Genomic DNA, 18,572 nt, shown 5'->3' with positions numbered 1-18,572 from the left:
AGCGGTTGGGATGGGTCTGGCGTCCCTGGGCAGAGCCTGCTGCCGTGGGCTCCGGGCTTCGGGCAGGCAGGAGGGAGCTCGCCCTGCTGCTCGCAGCCGGAGCCGAGTGGCGAGCTCTGCAGCGAGCTGCTGCTGGCTGCGGTGCTGAGTCACCGAAGGGGTTTGCTGTGTCTCAGGAGAACAGAACTACGGTATCGCTGTCGAACTCTGCTCTGCCAGTCTCCAGACTGAAATAGGTTAGTGGGCCTAGAAATTATGCACAGTATAATTGCACGTCTTGCTTCCTATGAAAAGCAGGCTAAAAATAAGCCTGTATATTATTTGAATAAGTTCTAATCAGAGCACACTGGGAAGAAAAAAAAAAAGGAAAAAAAAAGGTCTTGGCATGTGAACATGTACCCTTCTGTTGGGAAAATAATGCCAAGTCCCAAACAGATTAAATCGCTTGTGTAACACAGAGCAGCTGCAAGGACATTTTTCTTTGGGGATATGACTGAAATGTGTCATTCTATAGAACTTCATGCTGCTTAAGCAATAAGATATGGTATGTTATACATATGTCTGTATGTGAAATGTGACGCTCACTTAGGGCAAACACCAGGGCAGACAGCTGTTGCCCAACGCTGCAATAGGTTAACCTGTAAAAGTGCCCTGTTTGGAATCCTTTGTTAGGGTGGGCTATTTAAACAACACTCATTAAGTGCTTGGTAACTTTAAATTTACACATCAGCTGCAGGTTATCAAAGGGAAGAATTAGTATTAGAACAGTTTTGAGACAACACTCTGTTCAGTTGTGTATGTTAACTCTGCTTTCCAGAGCAAATTGTTTCCTTGCAGTCTCAATAAATCATTTTCTCTAGTGTGAATAAACTAAAACCCCACACATTGGAAATTTAAGGAAATGAGTGGCAGGCTGTTTATAAATTGGGAAAAACAAGCCATAGCTATCCTGAGGAAATTCACTTCTACTGTCTGGGTGCTTGTCTTTGCGTATGGGGGGGGTTATTTTATTTTTATTTTTATCTTTTTTAATGTATTAGTATAACCCCTAACAGCTACAGAGGATTCTGATTTTGTAGCTCACAGTACAAGAGTAGCAGCGACAGATACTACTCCTGCCAGACAGCCTCTGTAGGTGTAGTCATTTGTGCACTGATTAAAACTCAGCAAGAGATTGAGTGTGTGATTAGGAAGCCTTAATAAAGTAGTCAGTGCTGTTATTAGTACAACCCAGTATTATAAAATTTTTGAGCAAGTTTGTGTATTACCAATTCTAGTTGTTGTGATGTCCCATTAGGTTTCTGTAGCGTGCTCCTTTAATATGCTTCAGCCCTGTGTAGCGTCACCATACAGGCTTCATCACCGGCACGATCCTCCCAGCGTATCACATTCTGTCCTGCTAATTGTGCCTTGTATTCACCTTCTGTGGAGAAGTCAAAAACCTGCTGTCTCTCACGCTGTGCATTTCTGTCTTTCAGAAGCGTAGTTAGATCTTGCGAATCTAAGTTTTGTTTTGTGAGGTGTTTCAAGCTCTCAAGCTGTGTTCATTGATCTTTCTAGATATCCGTGTAAGTCCTTTTCTCTGTTTCAAACCTGGCAGTGACAGAGGCGCTTTATCTGGGTTCTTGTTTTCTGTCATCAGTGCGAACGCATCTTATTTGAGATGGAAATCATGTGCCATTTCAGCAGATGAAGTACTGTGGGGACTGCTAAAAATGAGGACGGGAACAAGCAGAGCAGTGCTGGAGGCGAGGGAAAAGGGCAGCTCCAGTAGTAGCCAGAGAGAATCATGGTTTTTCCCTGCTGACCTGCAAGTACGGCTTAATCTGGTGTATAAACAGCAGTATCTCAAGGGTGACTTTCCGCACAGAAACTCTTCCACTGACTTTTTGCCCCCCAACCATCTTGTAGTATCAAAATACAAAATACTGTTCTGGGAGCAGTAGGAAAGATGTACGTCTTTGCTTTTAGGTACTACCCTACAGTAATTAAAAGCAAATTCTCTTGAATTGTGGTTGTTTCAGAAAGTTGTAAAACACTCTGTCTTTCCCATGAATTGTGTGTGATATATGCTGCCTCCCAGTAAAGTGTGGGAAGCATCTTGAGAAAAATAGAGAATTAAAATATGTATTCAAAATAGAGCAAATCTTTATAAATAGGTGAAAGATTGTTGATCTGTTCAGGGCTTTTTTTTTTTTTTTTTTTTTTTAAAAAGAAAATACGAAATCAAGGAGAGAAGAAAGTCTCCATACATTATGTAAAAGGTCAAACTGTTCTTTTGTGGAAAGTTCTTTTGCATTTTTCTTCCCCACTGTTAAGTTGAAGGAAATGGTTATGTTTGCATTTTGTTTGAAACCCATTCATTATTTTAAATCATTTGAGTTCTACTCATATCTCCTTCAGTTTCTGATCTTATATCAGAAACAGCTGTACAGTTCTTTGTGCTTTGCCATTCTCCTATTTAATAATAGCTACACTAAAATACTTGGCGTTATCAGAGAAAAGCCTACCCATTTGTAATTCTCCTGACTCTATTTCCATCGTTAATGGATTTTTGTGTGTGTGCAATGTATTACTGTAATTATATCTGATAATATTATATTTGAAGCTGGCATCTGAAAGTTTGAAGTTCTTCACTCAAAGGATTTTCATTTTAAAAATCCTTAATGCTGTAGGCAGACAATGTATCAGGCTATGCTTTTGCTACCAGTGCATCACATAGAACAAACTTAAAATGACGCCTGCTGTCATTTCATGGAAATCATGCACAGGCTGAGAATGTCTGTAGATTTAATGAGATATGCAAAAGAAAAGATAGCATTCATTGAAAAATAATGAATTGAATGTGTTGTCCACCAGTAATTACCAGCATTTCTCATCAGCTCTCTTTTTGTTTTGAAATACGTGTTTCATGTTAACCCCACTAAATAAACTTTACTTTCATGAAGAGATGAATGCCTCTTGACAAAACTGTGCTGGGCTGTGATGAAGGAGAGTCATGTAATTATATTAGGGTATTGCAAAGTGTTTAGGTTTTGAGTCTGGTAGTGCATTTATATGTTGATTTCCTACCTACATGTTTCCAAATACAGCTGGACTTAATTTACAACTTCTTCTGCGGTTTACAGTTGGCGCACATCACCGTCAAGCCGCATTACGCTGCTGCAAGAGCTGCTGGCAGCACCTGAACAGGTCGGAGGAAGGTGCTCCATTGGTGCTCTGCCACCACAGCCCCTGTAATGCAAGGCTTTTAACTCGAACCTTACTGATGCTGTATTTGTTTGGTATGTGTTCTGGAATGTGAGGTAAATGCTTCTACCTTCAGGTGGTTTAAGGAAAAGCTGTATTTCTTGCTGTTTGTGGTCAGACAGGAGCTGCCACCCGGGCTGTGGGCAGGGGCAGAGGAGTCTCTCCCACCATGGACTTTGTCCTGTGTGGAGCTGGGCGGAGGATGTGCTTGGTAGATGGTAGCAGATGCTTCTTTCATCTGTGAAAAACCTTTTGGATTCATAATGCTGGGTCCTTATTCCTTGTTTCCAAGATCGTCAACTATGACACATCTATTTGCAAACTGAGGCAATTGTTAGTTGGGTAACAAGTGTTATTTTCATATACCAACCAAATGGCACCGAAAGAATCCCTGTAAATGCCATTATGTTCTGCCAATATTTTCTTTCTTCTTCCTTCTGCACTAAACAATGGATTTTTCTCACGGTTAGATGAGGATCCCAGCCACAGACATTCACTATCTAGAGGCTTCTGTTACAGTTGATTTTGCTGTTCCTATACTGCCAAAAATAAAAAACTGAAGGATAGAATACAGGCTCCTGCTGTTCACATTTCATCACTTGTCCTTTTCAGCTCTGCTCGTTGTTTCAGAATAAACCATGCATTATTTGCCAATGCTTTTTGTATTTATTAAAGATTGTTTGGGGATGTACCTTTCAAACCATATTTTAGTTATCTTCAAAAGTTAAAGTGCTTTTAATGAAAAAGTTCATAAGTAAACACAAAGTCAAATTATTCTTGCATAGGTTTACCAACACTGGACTCGTATATTGGGTGGAATGTTTCCACCACTATAAGATTTCAGGGAAGCACTACAACACGGTATATGTCATGATGGTCAAGAATGAGAACTGAGAAACAGTCTCCCTGAATCAGTCACCACATTCACTGAAGATCTTAAGGCAATGTTCAGCAAAGGCTTGTGTTGATCACCCCTTAGATCATTTTTAGCAATGAGCAATCTCTTAAATCTGTAGGCTTAACAAGTCAAAACTCAAATTTACTGGTGTTTTCTGAGCGCATTTTATGTTGTGATACTTAATGCTGCTTTCAAAGGGGTGGTGTGATGCAGCTCAGGTGAAAATGCCCTGGAAAAGCCAAAGTACCTTCAGTAAACGTGTGCTTTGCCTTCAGTTCCAAGCAAGCAGCTTATTCTGGTTCCTGGTTTTGCAGGCAGACATTAATAGAAATTAAAGAGTGAAATTAATGCCAGGTTACTAATAAAAATTGGAAGAGCCAAAGTGAAGTGGGATGTACATACTTTTATGAGTTTGTGGCAACCTTATTTCTTAAATCTGGAGAAACATTTTTTCGTTTATTTCAGAAGTTTGTACAACAAACTTTTACGTATTTTGAAAGCTATGCTAAATGGTTTATTAAGACTGTAAGGCTTCTCTCTACCATAATTTCTGTAAATATATTATCAAGATTTTGTTGGACAGCCTGTAACAAAGTCCAATTAAATAAGCCTTTCAAAATAAATCTTTTAATATTTTTTCAGCTTTCAAATAGTAAACGAGTCTAGTTTAATGGGCTGTTGCAGCTATGACATGTCTTAAGATTTTATATACAAAAGACCCTATGTAAATTATTCTGTGAATTGTTGTACATCTATCATGTGCATGTAATTAGATGAATCTGACATACTTACCCTGTACTTTTTCTGAATTTGCAGAATATCTTTAATGACACAGCCATAGTTCAGCTCCATGAAAGATCCTTAATTCAATTTTCCTTAAAGAAGATTGACACTAGTAACATTCGCGCAGCAGGTAATCAGCAAATGCTCTTCACCATGATTTCTTTACAGTGCAAAGAAACAAGATTTGCTATTGTAGTTAAAAGTTTATGGATTAGTTGTGTTGCTGGGAGGAATTACATTCCCTGCTGTGCTGCACGGGCAGATCCTGCAGCTCCTCGTCCAGCTCTCTTCTCTGCCCATCCTGCTTCCTCCCTCCGGTGCCGATGCTTTGGGGCTTCCCAACCTTGCCAGTTGTTCCAGCCTCATCTTGCACTGTTATTTTGATGGGATTTGTAAAATGAGCCTTGTAAATGTAGCTATTTGCTGCAGTTCTGCAGAATTTCATGAGGTGGCTGGATCCTGGATGTGCTGCCCAGGAAGATGGTGGGAGCGGCACTTCTGTATCCTGAACAGAGTGCAGGGCTGCTGCACGCGTTGCACCTCCGGTGTGCGGGACCAAGGGAGAAGTGCAGCGGAGCTGCCATGTGATGAGGGCGCGGAGCAAGGCCAGCACGATGGCGAGGCCCCAAGCCGCTGCTGAACCGGTCTCCTCAGGATGCTTTTCCTATCCAACAACTTCCCAAATCTTTCTCTGATTCTCCCTCTGCTGATAGCAGTGGCAATAATTTCAGGAGAGCTCAGCTCTTGATGTCTCCTCTATGTCTGCTCCCAATCTAAATCTCCAGAAAGTCTTGTGTTGAGGGAGAAGGTGAAAAGCCTGTTAGTATGGCCAGAACAGATTACAATATATTTTTGCTCTTTTTTCATGGTCTATAATAATCTAAGTTTTGTTGTTGTTGTTTTGTGTTTGTAAATACATCATTTGCACTTCAAATTAAAAATATATATATATGCTTTTTATGTATTTGGCTCTTCTCCCACATCTTCTCTCTCCTCTCATTCTAGAAAATCAAGTTCCATTCTTTACCTTGTCTGTTTTGTTCATTGTGCAGAGGAAAACTTACGTCTTTTGACAGATTTCTGTTTTAGGACAAATGTCACTACCTAAGCTAAATGTCACTACCCGTAACCGAAGTGATACAGCAAATCAAGATGCCCTTATGATATCTCAGCCAAAAAGCCTGCCCACTGTGGCCGTTTGGAGAATCTCAGCTGAATACTCAACATCAGTAAGTGGTTGACAGTTTCTGATGTCAGATCTGGCAATCAAAAGACGTGATTAATTTAGACTTTCCGAGCAGAGCAGTGTGGACCTACTGCTGTTTGAGTCTCGTTAAAAGGCAAACAAGCAGAAGCGCACATGTCACATTCCTGAGGTGATTATCTGCTTTTAGTCTTCTGAATGTCCTGCAGCAACCTAACTCCAAAGCAGCCTGTAATTGCTGGGTAGCATATAGGTGCTTATTAAGTTTTGTCTACTGAACTCAGTGATTTTCATTCTTGTTGTCCCCTAGAAAATAATGCAGCAGCTGATTGCTCTTTTAAGAAGTTGTTGTTACCTAGTGAATAAGCAGAAATTGCTTCTGTTGGAGATCAGCCCATATCTGGACCAGGATATCTGTTCCGGACTGATTACTGTCCCAGATCTGGTCGCCACCTTGACTTTCTTATTGACCTGAATTTTTCTAGCGAGATCCTCTCTTTGTGACAGGCAGTGTCCAAACCTTTGGTCCGTGTGTCTGGTTTGAACTGCCCTGATGAGAGATGGGGAAGTGCTTGGTGGAGGTGTGTGCGTAGAGCTCTCAGTGGTCTGCAGCTGCCAAGCTGTGCTCCGTGGCAGTCCCAGGGCTGCTGCCTCCTCTTTTGCCATGAAGGAAAAGCCGATTTCTACACAGCACTCTATCTGTATTTCTGCCCCACAATCTTAGCTAAGCTGCACCTGCTAAGTAGGTCAGACATTCTCAAAATTTTGCCTTCTCTTTCATCTTTAATTGAAGTAATTTGAACCTCCTACGTGTTGTGCTGAGAACGCAGCGGAATGTTTGCTAGGTGGGCAGCCTTGTGATGCGAGTGCTAAAGCTGCTGTTACTGCTGAGCTTTTCCGTCTTTTGTTTTGCTTGTTCTGTGAATACTGTGATTCTTCTTCATGCTTTTAGGAAGAACTTATTGTATGCAGTGAGTGCATGTATTTGGATCTGTAACTCGTGCTCGATTATCAGCTGTGAGTAGTTGCCGGGGAGTATCATAAATTTAATGTCTTGCACACTAATTATAACTTCGGTGTCCTAGAGCGACGTACCTGGTTTGTGTACCTGCAAGTGTCTTTAAATGCCTTTTGCATACTCAAGTCAAAGATCAATTAATCTTACTTTATGTAATAATATCCTAGATTTAATTAAGTAGGAAGTTTTCCACTTGATCAGCCCAGACAATTCCTGTTCCAGCTGGCTGCCTTTGAGCAAGGCCCTTTATCCGTGTTGCTGCCCCTCTGTGCGTTTCACCTGGAGCTCTCGCGGGTACGGGCTGCTCGAAGCCTCTGGCGACCGCTGCCCACGCAGCAAAATAATTTACGTAGCGGTATCTAATCCGCGCCTTTTTCATTCTTTAATGCCCCCCAAAACCCTCTTAGGCGCTGCTGCGTGAGGTTAATCCGGGGAGCGGGGGGTCCTGAGCGGATTTAGGCGGTGTGACCGGGCGCCCGCGCACCTCCACCGCCCCGCCCCAGGGCCCGGCGCGGCCCCGCCGCCTGCCGCTGGCTCGTCTCGGCCCGAGCTGCCCCGGGACCCCGCGGAGGCCGCGGCGAGGGGCGGGCGGCCTGGGCCCGCTTGGCTGGGCCCCGCGGGATGGGCCCCGCGTCGCCGGCAGGGGGCGGCCCGCAGCCGCCGGGCCCCGTCGGACAGGGCCGGGCCGGGCCCCCCCGCTTCGCCCGCGGGACCCGCGCCGAACGCCTGCAGGCCCCGGGGCCGCGATCCCCGCTCCCCAGCCGCCCCCTCAGGCCCGACTCCGCGGTGAGGGCACAGCCCCGGCGGCTTTGCGACCTACCGGGGAAGTGGCGTGCCTTGAACGGGCCGTGGAAATTTGCTTTTATAATTCTCGGTGTTTTTTGAGAGGAAGCGTGGCATTTCCACGAGGCCTTCAAAGTGACTTGTGCGGGCACATGTCAGGTGTTCCGTGGATTAGCAGCACTGTTCAGAAATGCTTGTGAAATTATTTTGCTGTCGCTTATCATTGGGCAGCGACAAAATCCTCACGGACTGAATACTTAGCAATTACTTGCCTGTTAAAACTTTCACCTTAGCTGTTTTACCAGCATTGGTATTTCAGAACTGGACTTCTTTGTATGGACTTCTAGCAGTGCTGTAGCAGTACGCGTTTGTTTTTACCGAGTACGCTTCATCACTGCCATGGCAGGTTGGCTCTAACCACGGCTCTCAGTTGGTAGCCCTGCTCGGGTCAGCAGCAACAGCGGCTCTCACCTGTGCAGTTTGTGAGGAGACGAGTGAAATGAAAGTCGCTGCCCCTGTTCTTCTCTGTTTCTCTCGCTCATGCTTGCATCTGTGCTTCGCAGCACTTTATTTTGCTGCGGTGCTACTCAAGCCTTTTTTTGTCCTTCATAGTAGCTTAGTTTTCCTTGCTGAACTGCAGTGTGTATATCCTCACGTAAACAGTTCCCTTGTGGTTAATTTAAATTAAATCTGAAAGTAAGAGGCTTGTGCCTGTTCATCTTAGAAAGCCGAATGGTATAAAGTACATTATTCCTCTTGACTGGCCGCTGTGTTTCATGTGTCATCCAAAAGAGACAGCTCAGCAGCACAACAAGCAGCAACCTTGCATTTATTAGGTCATTTCAGAGTCTGATACGTGAGGTCTTCCGAGAAGCCCGTGTGAAACGATGTAAAGAAGCATGTTAAACTCCAGAAGGAGGAAATAACTGCCTTTTACATAAGAACAAGCCCTAGAGGTTGCCTAAAGCATCCTCGCTGTTACTTTATTTTTCTACTTTCTAATGCATGTGGTTCTCCATGTGACCTCCCATCATTTTCTCGCTGCCTAGTATGTTGTTTGACTCCTATTTTCCTCCGGCAGTCCTTTCAATCTTCAGCTTAGTCTTCCTGGTCTCAGAATGGAGTCTGATGTGCAAGGTTTTTAGTGTTAAGATTAACCCTGTAATGTCGGCATATCCTCACTAACAGCTTTGGTTTTCCTTTTTTGGGACTGAGTTGTATTTATTGAAAAGGGCTTATGAGCTCTTAAATTTTAAAACACGATGAGGGGGAGATCAGTGAATAAAGCCTCTGCAAGTCTACGTCCATTTCAGATTTTTACCTCTTGCCAAGTTTTCCCTACATGGAGCACTCTGAACATGGTTAACAACCAGATTCATCTGCCGTAGTGAAATACGCGCGTATTGATCTGCCTAAGTGAAATGTGCTCGTGTTGTTCAAGTGCAGTGCTATAGATCTGGCTTTGGCAGGGAGATGGATGGACTGCTTTAGTGGTAAAACATTTTTTAATGTTGAGAAACCATCTTGTCTACAAACAATGAGGAGATTTGTGGTAACAAATGGAAAATATTTTTCTTGCTGGAGATTACACCATTTGTTTTCATTTTCCATGACATGTTTTGCTCATTGTGCTGCAGGAAGCAAACCCAAACCTTTGTAAAGAAAGGCTCATGATGGCAAAATGGGGAATTCAGCTCAGGGCTTGCTGTCCTAACAGCAGAGAACGCGTAACCCAGGGGAGCACTGCACGTTACTGCAGGTCTCCTCTTTGGGAAGGAGCAGGGCACAGAGGGTTGTGCTGCTCACTCCGCCCCCATTAGCGGTAATTATTTATCATTTGTTTTACTCCTGGCAAGCTGTGAGGATTATGCTGTGGGGTCTTCTTAATGCCGTAGGATGCTTTTTATGTTTCTGAATGTAGTTTTAAAATAAATGACTGAATTAAATGAGGGTGAAAAATAGACTTTGGAGCTGAGGTCTAGAGCTGAGCACGGCCTGAGCTCCGTGTGCTGCGGGAGGTGTGAGTGCGGGGGGCTTTCTGCTCGTTCCTCTGGGGGCTTCGGGTCTCTTTCGGTCGCTTTCTGGTTTGGGCCATTGTATGGCAGACCTCTGCAAAGAGAGGGCTGGTAGGTAAGCTGGCACGGTTTCCCTTCTGAATGTTTTCCTCCATTCCATTGTTTTGCTTGGATGGAAGAGGGTGCTACCTGACGTGCTGTTGGTGAATGGTGACAGACGAGGCGACGTTTGAGAGACACTTACAAAGCGCCTGCCTGCCCCTGGCATGGCGAGAAGGTCCCGTGGAACTCCCGGGCACTGCTCCTGTCGGGTCCTGGAGTTAAGATGTCCCAGGATCTTACTGGCATTGCAATTATGTATTTAGTAGAACGTGGGGAAATTGAACAGGAAAATTGCTGAAGATTATTTTCGACACAGGATTGTTTGGAAATCGGTTTTCAGTACTGTAGGCAAGGTGTTTCCTTAAATGTCAAGACGTGAATACTTTAGATTTCCCCATGTTACCTATATTTTCTAACTAGTTCTTGATGATGTTACAGAACCAATTTTAGCTTTTTTTAAATCTTAAGTTCTCCTTTACTGAACAAGATTCAGTGTTAAGAATAATCTGTTCTCTTATCACATTTTTCAGCATTTCGTTTGAAGTTCAGCCACATAAATTTTGTCATACCCACTGTATTCTTTTGTGTGTCATTTGTACTTCCAGACAGATCACCACATTCTCTTCTCCACACTCCACCTTATGTTGTTAAGCTGTTAAAGACTTAAAACTGCTTAAGTGGTTTTTTTTTTTAATGTAACAAACAAACCCAACAATGCTGGTACTATTAGGTGATGCATAGAATTACTGATTTATTATGTATGGAGAAGGGGGGTATAAACTTGCAAAATGAAAATGTGCAATGAACTTTGCTGTAGTGACATGGTTTGGGAAAATATTGTTGGTAGTAGTGGAAGGGATTTTTGTGCAGCACACCCACCAGATCGACATTTAGTATAAGAACAATAAGCTTGGTTTTAAGGTGCAGATGAGCTTTGTGTTAAGACCGATGTGTGTCTGCTGCCCCATTCCCTTCTCTTCGGCACTTTGAAGTGGCTTCTTCAGCAGCTGGGTCTCAGCAGACTTCAGAGGCCCCTTTTAGAATCACTCATATGGCAGTTTTCTTAAGTTTCATAACCTGTTGCTGACTTAAAATAAGTACAGACCATTCCAATTTTTGTTCCCATTGAGATACACCAGCATAGGCATGCTACTGGCCATCTCCTGTATTGGTTCTTAACGACAAAGACTAAAAGCCTTTTTCCCTGAAGCCCTGAGTGTTCTGCTGTGGTACGTAACTTAAATCTATCAGGGTCACTGAACCCTATTTAATGTGCTTTCTGGGAAGATGACAGGGTACAAAAGATTGTTTTGTACCCTTCTGTCAGAGGGATGAAGCAGTAACACAAGAGCTCAGTTATTTGTGTGCTAAAGGGGCCATGGCTATCTAGCGATATGACAGATTTGCTAATGATACCTGACAGAAGTATTGCAAAGGAATAATTGTAAAAAAATCTTCTGTCATGCAGTGTTTTTTAAAAAGAAAATATTTTCTTTTTGTAATACCAAGAATGTAGACTCACGTGTGACAAAATACTGAGTTCAGGTGTCTAAACAATAGCAGTAAATTGAATGGAAAGTATTATCTCTGTGTATGTTTTGAAGCAGTTTTCTATCTGTAGAGAGTTTTAATTTTGGTAATAGCTTTTGTATTTTAGTACTTTTTATTTCAAAACACTTCCAGAATATTGGCACTGTCTTATTTAGGAGATGCTGAGGTTGGGTGGTTGTTGCTCAGTTATGCTTAAAATCACTCGGCCTGATTTACACCAGATGAGAACCAGGCTTTAATAATGTATTTTCCATTGAAGTTGTTGCATTTAAAACAACCCAAGGCTTGCTGCTGCTTCTTTCTTTTTTTTTTTTTTTTGACATATTTATAGTAGTGAAATGTCATTGTTGGCAATTTTGGCTTAATTTTTACAAGTTGTTATTATTATTTTATTTTTTCTAATATTTTAAGGAAAAGTCATCAACAAAGACTTGCGTCACTACTTGAGCCTTCAGTTCCAGAAGGGCTCAATAGACCATAAACTCCAGCAAGTGATCAGAGACAATCTCTACTTGAGAACCATCCCTTGTAAGTATGTAAAGGTCAGCCTCATTTGATCTGTTTGTGCTAACCATCGCATAATTCGAGAGATTTAAATGTCTTCTTTCTTAATCTGGTTTGTAGTTTTACCTTTCAGCAGGAAGTTTGTTGAAAGACTTTGCTAGATAGAATAGCTTCATATCTTAAAGTTGCGATGAAAAGTAACTCCCAATATGGACTAACAAAACAACAAAAAATTCAGAATTCAAAGCTTAGAGTATTTCAGGAATACCTCTGTTTAGCTCATTGGAAGTTTGTCAGTTATTGCTGGGGTTAGAATAGCCACATTATTTCCCACTTGGGAAACAGATCTTCCTCAGCACTTCCTCAGCAGTGCAAACACATCATGCTTTCTGTCAACGTGTTGTTTTTTTTTTTGCACAAAGCTGAGACCTGGAGAGGGCCGCATGTAGTTAGGCAAGGTAGCACAGCTGTGGGGAGGTGCAGGAGGGACTACGTACGGAAAGGGTTGCAGTGACAGGAGGTGCAGGGGACCCGTTGTTTGCTAATCCTGAGAAGAAAGCGCGAGGAGGTGGCAGCAAGAGGGAGCGTGAATCTGTGGCCAAGGAAGAAGAGGATGGACCAGGGCAAGCGTGGCCTTCGGTGTCACAGCAAGACTTAATTAGCCGGGGGAGCTGGGTGGGCCTAGGTCTCGTCAGTCGTGCCAGCCCTTCTGCTCTGACATCTGCTAGCGTCGCCCAGTCCAAGCAGTGCAGGTGCCAACCTGTCTTTAACTAGGTGCCTAAAGGTTACTGCTGCCACGAGTGAGGGTTTATAGCAAGCACCTTTATAGCAAGGTGCAGGATGCTCTGACAGCTGCCAACTGTCTTGATTTTGGTTTTCACTCTAATGTGCCATTTCATTTGTAAATTACCATGAAACCATCCTTTACTTTGTCTCAGAGGTTCACTGATTGAAAGGCACATCCCTGATTGTATTTAAATATTAATTGCACTAAAAACATAAAAGTTTGTCAGCTGACATTTTTGTAACTACAGGAATTCTGTTCTCAGTTTAGTATCGTTACCATATTGAGCATGCCCAAGAGTTTCTGAATTTCTTAAAAGATAATTGTGCTGAAATGCAATTTATTTACTAGCAGCTCTTGTTCATGCTGCTCTCTGAAACAAATGATGTATCCCTTTATTGCTTTTAACCTAATAGCAATTTAATGAATCAGTAAATTCCTTACCAGGAGAGCTTTAATTAAGCTGTTATAACTATGTGTGTCCCTTAATTATAGACATAAAAACTTTGAGAACTTCTGCATTAATACAGCAATTTACTGGTTATTTTGAAAAAGCTTACCTATAGCCAGGGTTTGGAGTACAGATGAATTGTCCTCTCAACTGTAAGGTTAAAAAATAGTTCTCGTGCCCAGTTATGGATTTGGTGGCCCAATAATCAAGTATGCTTAGTCACACTGACCTCATCAAAAATTACTGAATGGGTACGGGTGGTCACGAGACAGTGGGAAGATGAAACAGCCCTACAACTGCATTAAAATACCACAGGTGTGAAACAGCTACCTACAATGACAGACTGCTGTTGCCTGACCCTGGTCACTGTCAGCATCTACAGCATAAGTTTTCAGTTCACTGAGCATAAGAAAAAATTCTAATTACCACCTTATCCTGCTTTTTTTCCTGTTCCTTTCTCCATATCATAACTGTTATTCCTATGCAGGCTACTGGCCTAGTTTTTATACGTTATTGTTCACTTACTTGCATGTTCTCTTACCGTAGTGGAATGAGGTCGTCATTGTATAAAACTTCAAAAATATCTTGATTTTACTTATTTTGACAGCAGGCTGCATTTGGTAAGCAAGAAGGATTTTAAGTATCTTACAAGCGTGTTTTCTCTGTCTTTCCAGGCACTACAAGGGCTCCCAGAGATGGGGAGGTCCCTGGGGTAGACTATAATTTTATTCCTGTTGAGCAGTTCAAAGCACTTGAAGAAAGTGGAGCCTTGCTAGAAAGTGGAACGTATGATGGTATGTCGATGGTGATTGTTGGAACAGGAATAAATATTCAGAGCTCTTACCCAAAATCGTGGTCTAAGCACGGCTCCCCACACACAGCAGGTGCCACTTTTCCTGCCCGCTTTGATGGTTCTCAGAGTAGTAGAGAGGCAATATTGGAGTACCTGTGAGAGGACTATAGGTCTTGTTTCCAAACTCTCTTTGGGCTGTTCGTTGCTTTTGCTACTGCATCACAACTGGTCCTACTGCCCAGTCTTACATGATCTGATTATTTTCCATGTTGCATTTTTGAGGAAGTGTTCTGAAAATATTTGCCTCTATTTAGTAGAATTTTGTCATAAAGGAATTCATAGTAAATTTTTTTTAACCTTTGACAACAGAGACATTCTTCTCAGAGGCATGCATCAAAAGAACGGGAGGCAGGAGAAATCTTGATACATAGGAAGAAAGGATTTTGCAATGAAAAATTGAACAGCACTAGACTCTGTTGTCCAAATCTGTAGCAAAGTTGGTTTAAATGTAATGGGGACTGAACCATAAGGAAGCAATTATCCAGAGTTCTGGAACTGCCATCATGTGATGGGCTTTTGCTTTGCTTTGCTTTGTTTTATTTTGTTTTAAAGTGTTAGATAGCAGCCAGAGATAACTTTAAGGTTCCTCACATTGCTGTATTGTGGGGGTGGGGGCGCTGGCCCCAAAACCCATCTTTGTTTACAGTAAGAGGGAGGAGGGACAAGTTTGGCTCAACCCTCAGAAGCCTTGCACTGCTATAGAGCGTTCCCCTGTTGCAGATGTTTCAAGTAATGATTGCCTGCGTTCTGTTGCTTTTTACTATGGAACAATTTACCTCCTGACACTTTAAACAGAAGAAATGACATTGCTTTTTTTTATGTAAGTTTATAAATCCTGAAATATGATCTGGCTTAAGGTTTATTCAAATACGTAGTTGTATTTGAAATCAACTAAATTTTCAGAAATGCTGAGCATGTGCAGCATTCATTGATGCTAAACGGAGTTTACCAGATTATAAAGCTGCCTGATTTTGACATACAATACAAATAGCTGTAAGCATGCTGCTAGAGGACTTCTCTGGTAGGCGGTGGTTTTAATGGCACTTGAATTAATTTGATTAATGTGTCAAAAACAAAAAAATACAAATGTCTGAAGTAGAAGATTGTGTGAAAGGCTCTGTACCTCCTCGTTCTATGTATCTCTTGCTGCATGCTGTCAAATAACATTGCCTTGTCTGGGGAAATCTCCTAAGCAAATCTGGGGTAAACTGGTACTTTTTTTTTCCTGAGTTACCCTTTATCTGGGTTTCTTTTCTTTTTTTTTTTTTTTTTTTTAATACGGTCAAATCAAAATCCAGCCACCAAATGTGAACCCAGCAGGAATTCTGGGACGCTCTCTTGCTGTGTGCTCAGTTCCCTAATAAAAATCATATGAGCAGTCAGGAGAGAGGTCAGTTACTGAAATTCTTTTCCAGAAAACAGATGATTCTCAATCTTTGTGTTTCGAAAGAAAATACTGAAGAAAAAATCAGTTTATTTTTCTTAACTACAAATCATTTTTAGATGGAACTGTATTAACAGCATGTATGTTGTCAGTAGAAAAATGTAGAACTGTATTTTAAAAGTCAGTTGGTTGTATTTTTTTAATGCAAATAGATATTTTATGTTTCTGCTCATACTGTTTTGCTTTTTGACTTCAGCATGTTTCTATTAATGTACATTACTCTAAGTCAGTTAACCGGTATACAGAATAAGAGCAATTGATCTTCAATGTTTTACTTCTCTAAGACTGTTCCCCAAGTCTCTTTCTGGAGCATTAGTGAATTCCATGCAAAATAACAAATCATTCATTTTCTTTGAAAACCTGTGGCAGGATAGAAATTTTGAATTAAACGTCTTGTTCTCTGATGTACAATATAATCATGAGCAAAACCACATTGTAGGAATAAATAGTTTTTGAGTATTGATTGGTTTTTGATGGTGGTGATGTCTTTCTTAGGAAGTTACAGTTAAGGCCTGACACCAGACAAATTACATGGGCAATAAAACGTTCACTACAATTGCCAGTACTTTCAGCAAGTACCAGTGCCTTCATTATCGTGATTTCTGTCTCATTGTCAGGTAATTTTTATGGTACTCCGAAGCCTCCAGCAGAGCCCAGCCCCTTTCAGCCCGATCCAGTGGACCAAGTTCTTTTCGACAATGACTTTGATACTGAATCACAAAGGAAAAGAACCACGTCAGTCAGCAAAATGCAAAGGATGGACAGTTCTCTCCCTGAAGAGGAGGAAGAGGAGGAAAAGGAAGCAGTTAATGGCAGCGGAGGGATAGGTTGGTTACAAAGGGAAAAAATTCCCCGAAGTATTTCATGAATGAATAAGAAGCTTACAGATAGCATTCATGCTTGCTTGAAGCGCTTCCTTAGTTTTGGTAAAGTTTGAAGGTGGTTTTCTACTCAGACGGGTGTTTTTACTCTCCTTTGAAATTAGATTTTGAAAAGAAACAGCTGTTCTCTCAGCCAGATGTGCAATTGCATCATAAAATGCACTGCTCAGTAGAGAACATGTAGTGCTGGGTAGTGGCCAGTTACAACAGGGAAGGAAAAATTTATCTGTACGACAGAATCCCTTTGCAGAATATAATTCATACCCTGTAAATTTAATCATTTCATTTCAGTAAGATTACTGCATGCAGGAGATTTTAGTGAAGCAGTCAGTTTAAGGGGCAATACTAACTCATACTGTAAAATTTTCATATTATTCTGGTTAAGGGAACTGTCACACAACCTGAAACTGCCTAAGGGGGTGTTTGTGGAGGGAAGTAAAGCAGAGCACGTTGAGACTGGACCAGTGTCTGCTGGGATGTTTCAGAGATTGGCAGGACACCCTTTTCCTTCTGCTGTAATGGTTCCTCATCTTGAGGGGGAAGAAGTGACGGTGGAGAGAAGCCGTCACGCTGCATTTGCGTGTGTGTAAGACTTACATCCACCGGACCTGCCCGAGCCTTGCGAGCTTTAGGGCTGGCAGCACCACAGCACACAGAGGCCTGGTGGCCTGGCTGGTGGTTATGTGAAAGTCATGGACATAGTCGTGTAGCTGAGAACACCGAGCATAACCTCTAAATTGCAGGGCCAAGGCTTGCAGTTAAGAGTTTTCTACAGGGATTTTTGGGAGCTTTTTCTTCTTGTGGATTGCAGGAGGGTTGTGTTTATTTTATTGGCAGTTTGGGTCTTTTCCGCACTTCAGTTTTGGTGCTTTGAGGAATATTAGTAGGATTTTTTTTTTATTTATTTTCAGTGGCATTACAAACAGTATATGGGAAGGGAAACAAAGTAGTCAACTTGGATTTCTGCCAGCATTGATGTTTCAGCCTAGGTTCAGACGAATAATACAAGGTTAATTCTGTTTGGCAGGGGCAGAACGGAGTTCAGTGTTTTCATGTCAACTTTTCAAAGTTCATAGCTTAAAAAAAAAGTGGAAAAATGCTCATCGCATCCAGGAATGTATTTGACATTCTCTCATAGCCAGATTAAGAGGGTGGTGCTTAGTGAGAAACACCATAAGCATCTGACAAATAGTAACACTTTCCCTGAACAACTGCAGAAAACAAAGAAAAACATTCAGATTCTTCTGACTGGATGAAACCTGTTCCCAGTTACAACCAGACAAGCAGCTCCATGGACTTCAGAAATTACTTGTCAAGGGATGAGACCCTGGAACCTCTGCCCAAGAACTGGGAGATGGCCTACACCGACACTGGCATGATCTACTTCATCGAGTGAGTAGCCCGACAGCGCTGAGGAGTTACTGTGCTATTGTGAGACGTGCTGATAAGCTGCCTGCTGCTCTTACACCTCTCCTGTTCTTATTCCTTATATTTCTGCATGGAATTCTGAATGTTTCTGCTGTTTTGTTCTGTACTGATAATCATTATACTACATACTTGATATGATTGCCTTCGCGCAGGAAAGTCTTATGATTCCACAGGAGTAGTCAGTTTGTTTGTAATATGAGTTATGTATTTCACAAAGTGAAAAGCTGGGTGGGTATTGCTAGGTAAGGTATAACACCGTACAAACTTTTACTGTGACAAATTTCTCTGAAATCCGCCAATTTGTTTATTCTTTCTTTCCCACATGTGTTCCCTGGCTTGGAATGCCTGCTTAAAAAGATAAGCAGCACAGATTAAAGATCAGGATAGGAAAGCAGTTCACATGTGAAATTTATGAATTCTCATTTATGAATTCTGAGGCAAAAGAAACAAATTCCTAACTGAGCGTTAAGCATAAGAGAAGGCTAAAAATGTTTTCTCCTTTCAGGTTGAAACAGTTAATATTCCCAAATGAGCTTTTAGGGGCAGGGGATGGTGTTTGTAGCGCTAATGTTTCACATCTGTCCTGGAGATCTCCAGCGTGCTGGTACCTCTGAGCAGCATCAT

At 41.9% G+C, this 18,572-nt stretch overlaps 1 protein-coding gene and 1 long non-coding RNA gene across 2 annotated transcripts in view; both read left to right on the top strand.

Annotated features, from left to right (window-relative positions):
• Positions 1-18,572, top strand: part of MAGI3 (membrane associated guanylate kinase, WW and PDZ domain containing 3) — a 72,994-nt gene that overhangs the window by 26,255 nt on the left and 28,167 nt on the right. Inside the window, 4 exon segments of the mRNA XM_040536168.1 lie at positions 12,015-12,131; positions 14,017-14,136; positions 16,257-16,466; positions 17,738-17,912. Coding sequence (XP_040392102.1) covers positions 12,015-12,131; positions 14,017-14,136; positions 16,257-16,466; positions 17,738-17,912 — 622 coding nt within the window.
• LOC121059380 lies at positions 4,803-5,881 on the top strand. The gene is made up of 2 exons (XR_005814551.1): positions 4,803-5,060; positions 5,360-5,881. It is a non-coding gene; the product is annotated as an uncharacterized LOC121059380 (long non-coding RNA).

This window comes from Cygnus olor, chromosome 24 (assembly GCF_009769625.2).
Source record: "Cygnus olor isolate bCygOlo1 chromosome 24, bCygOlo1.pri.v2, whole genome shotgun sequence".
NCBI lineage: Eukaryota > Metazoa > Chordata > Aves > Anseriformes > Anatidae > Cygnus > Cygnus olor.
This window is presented reverse-complemented; position numbering and strand designations above follow the sequence as displayed.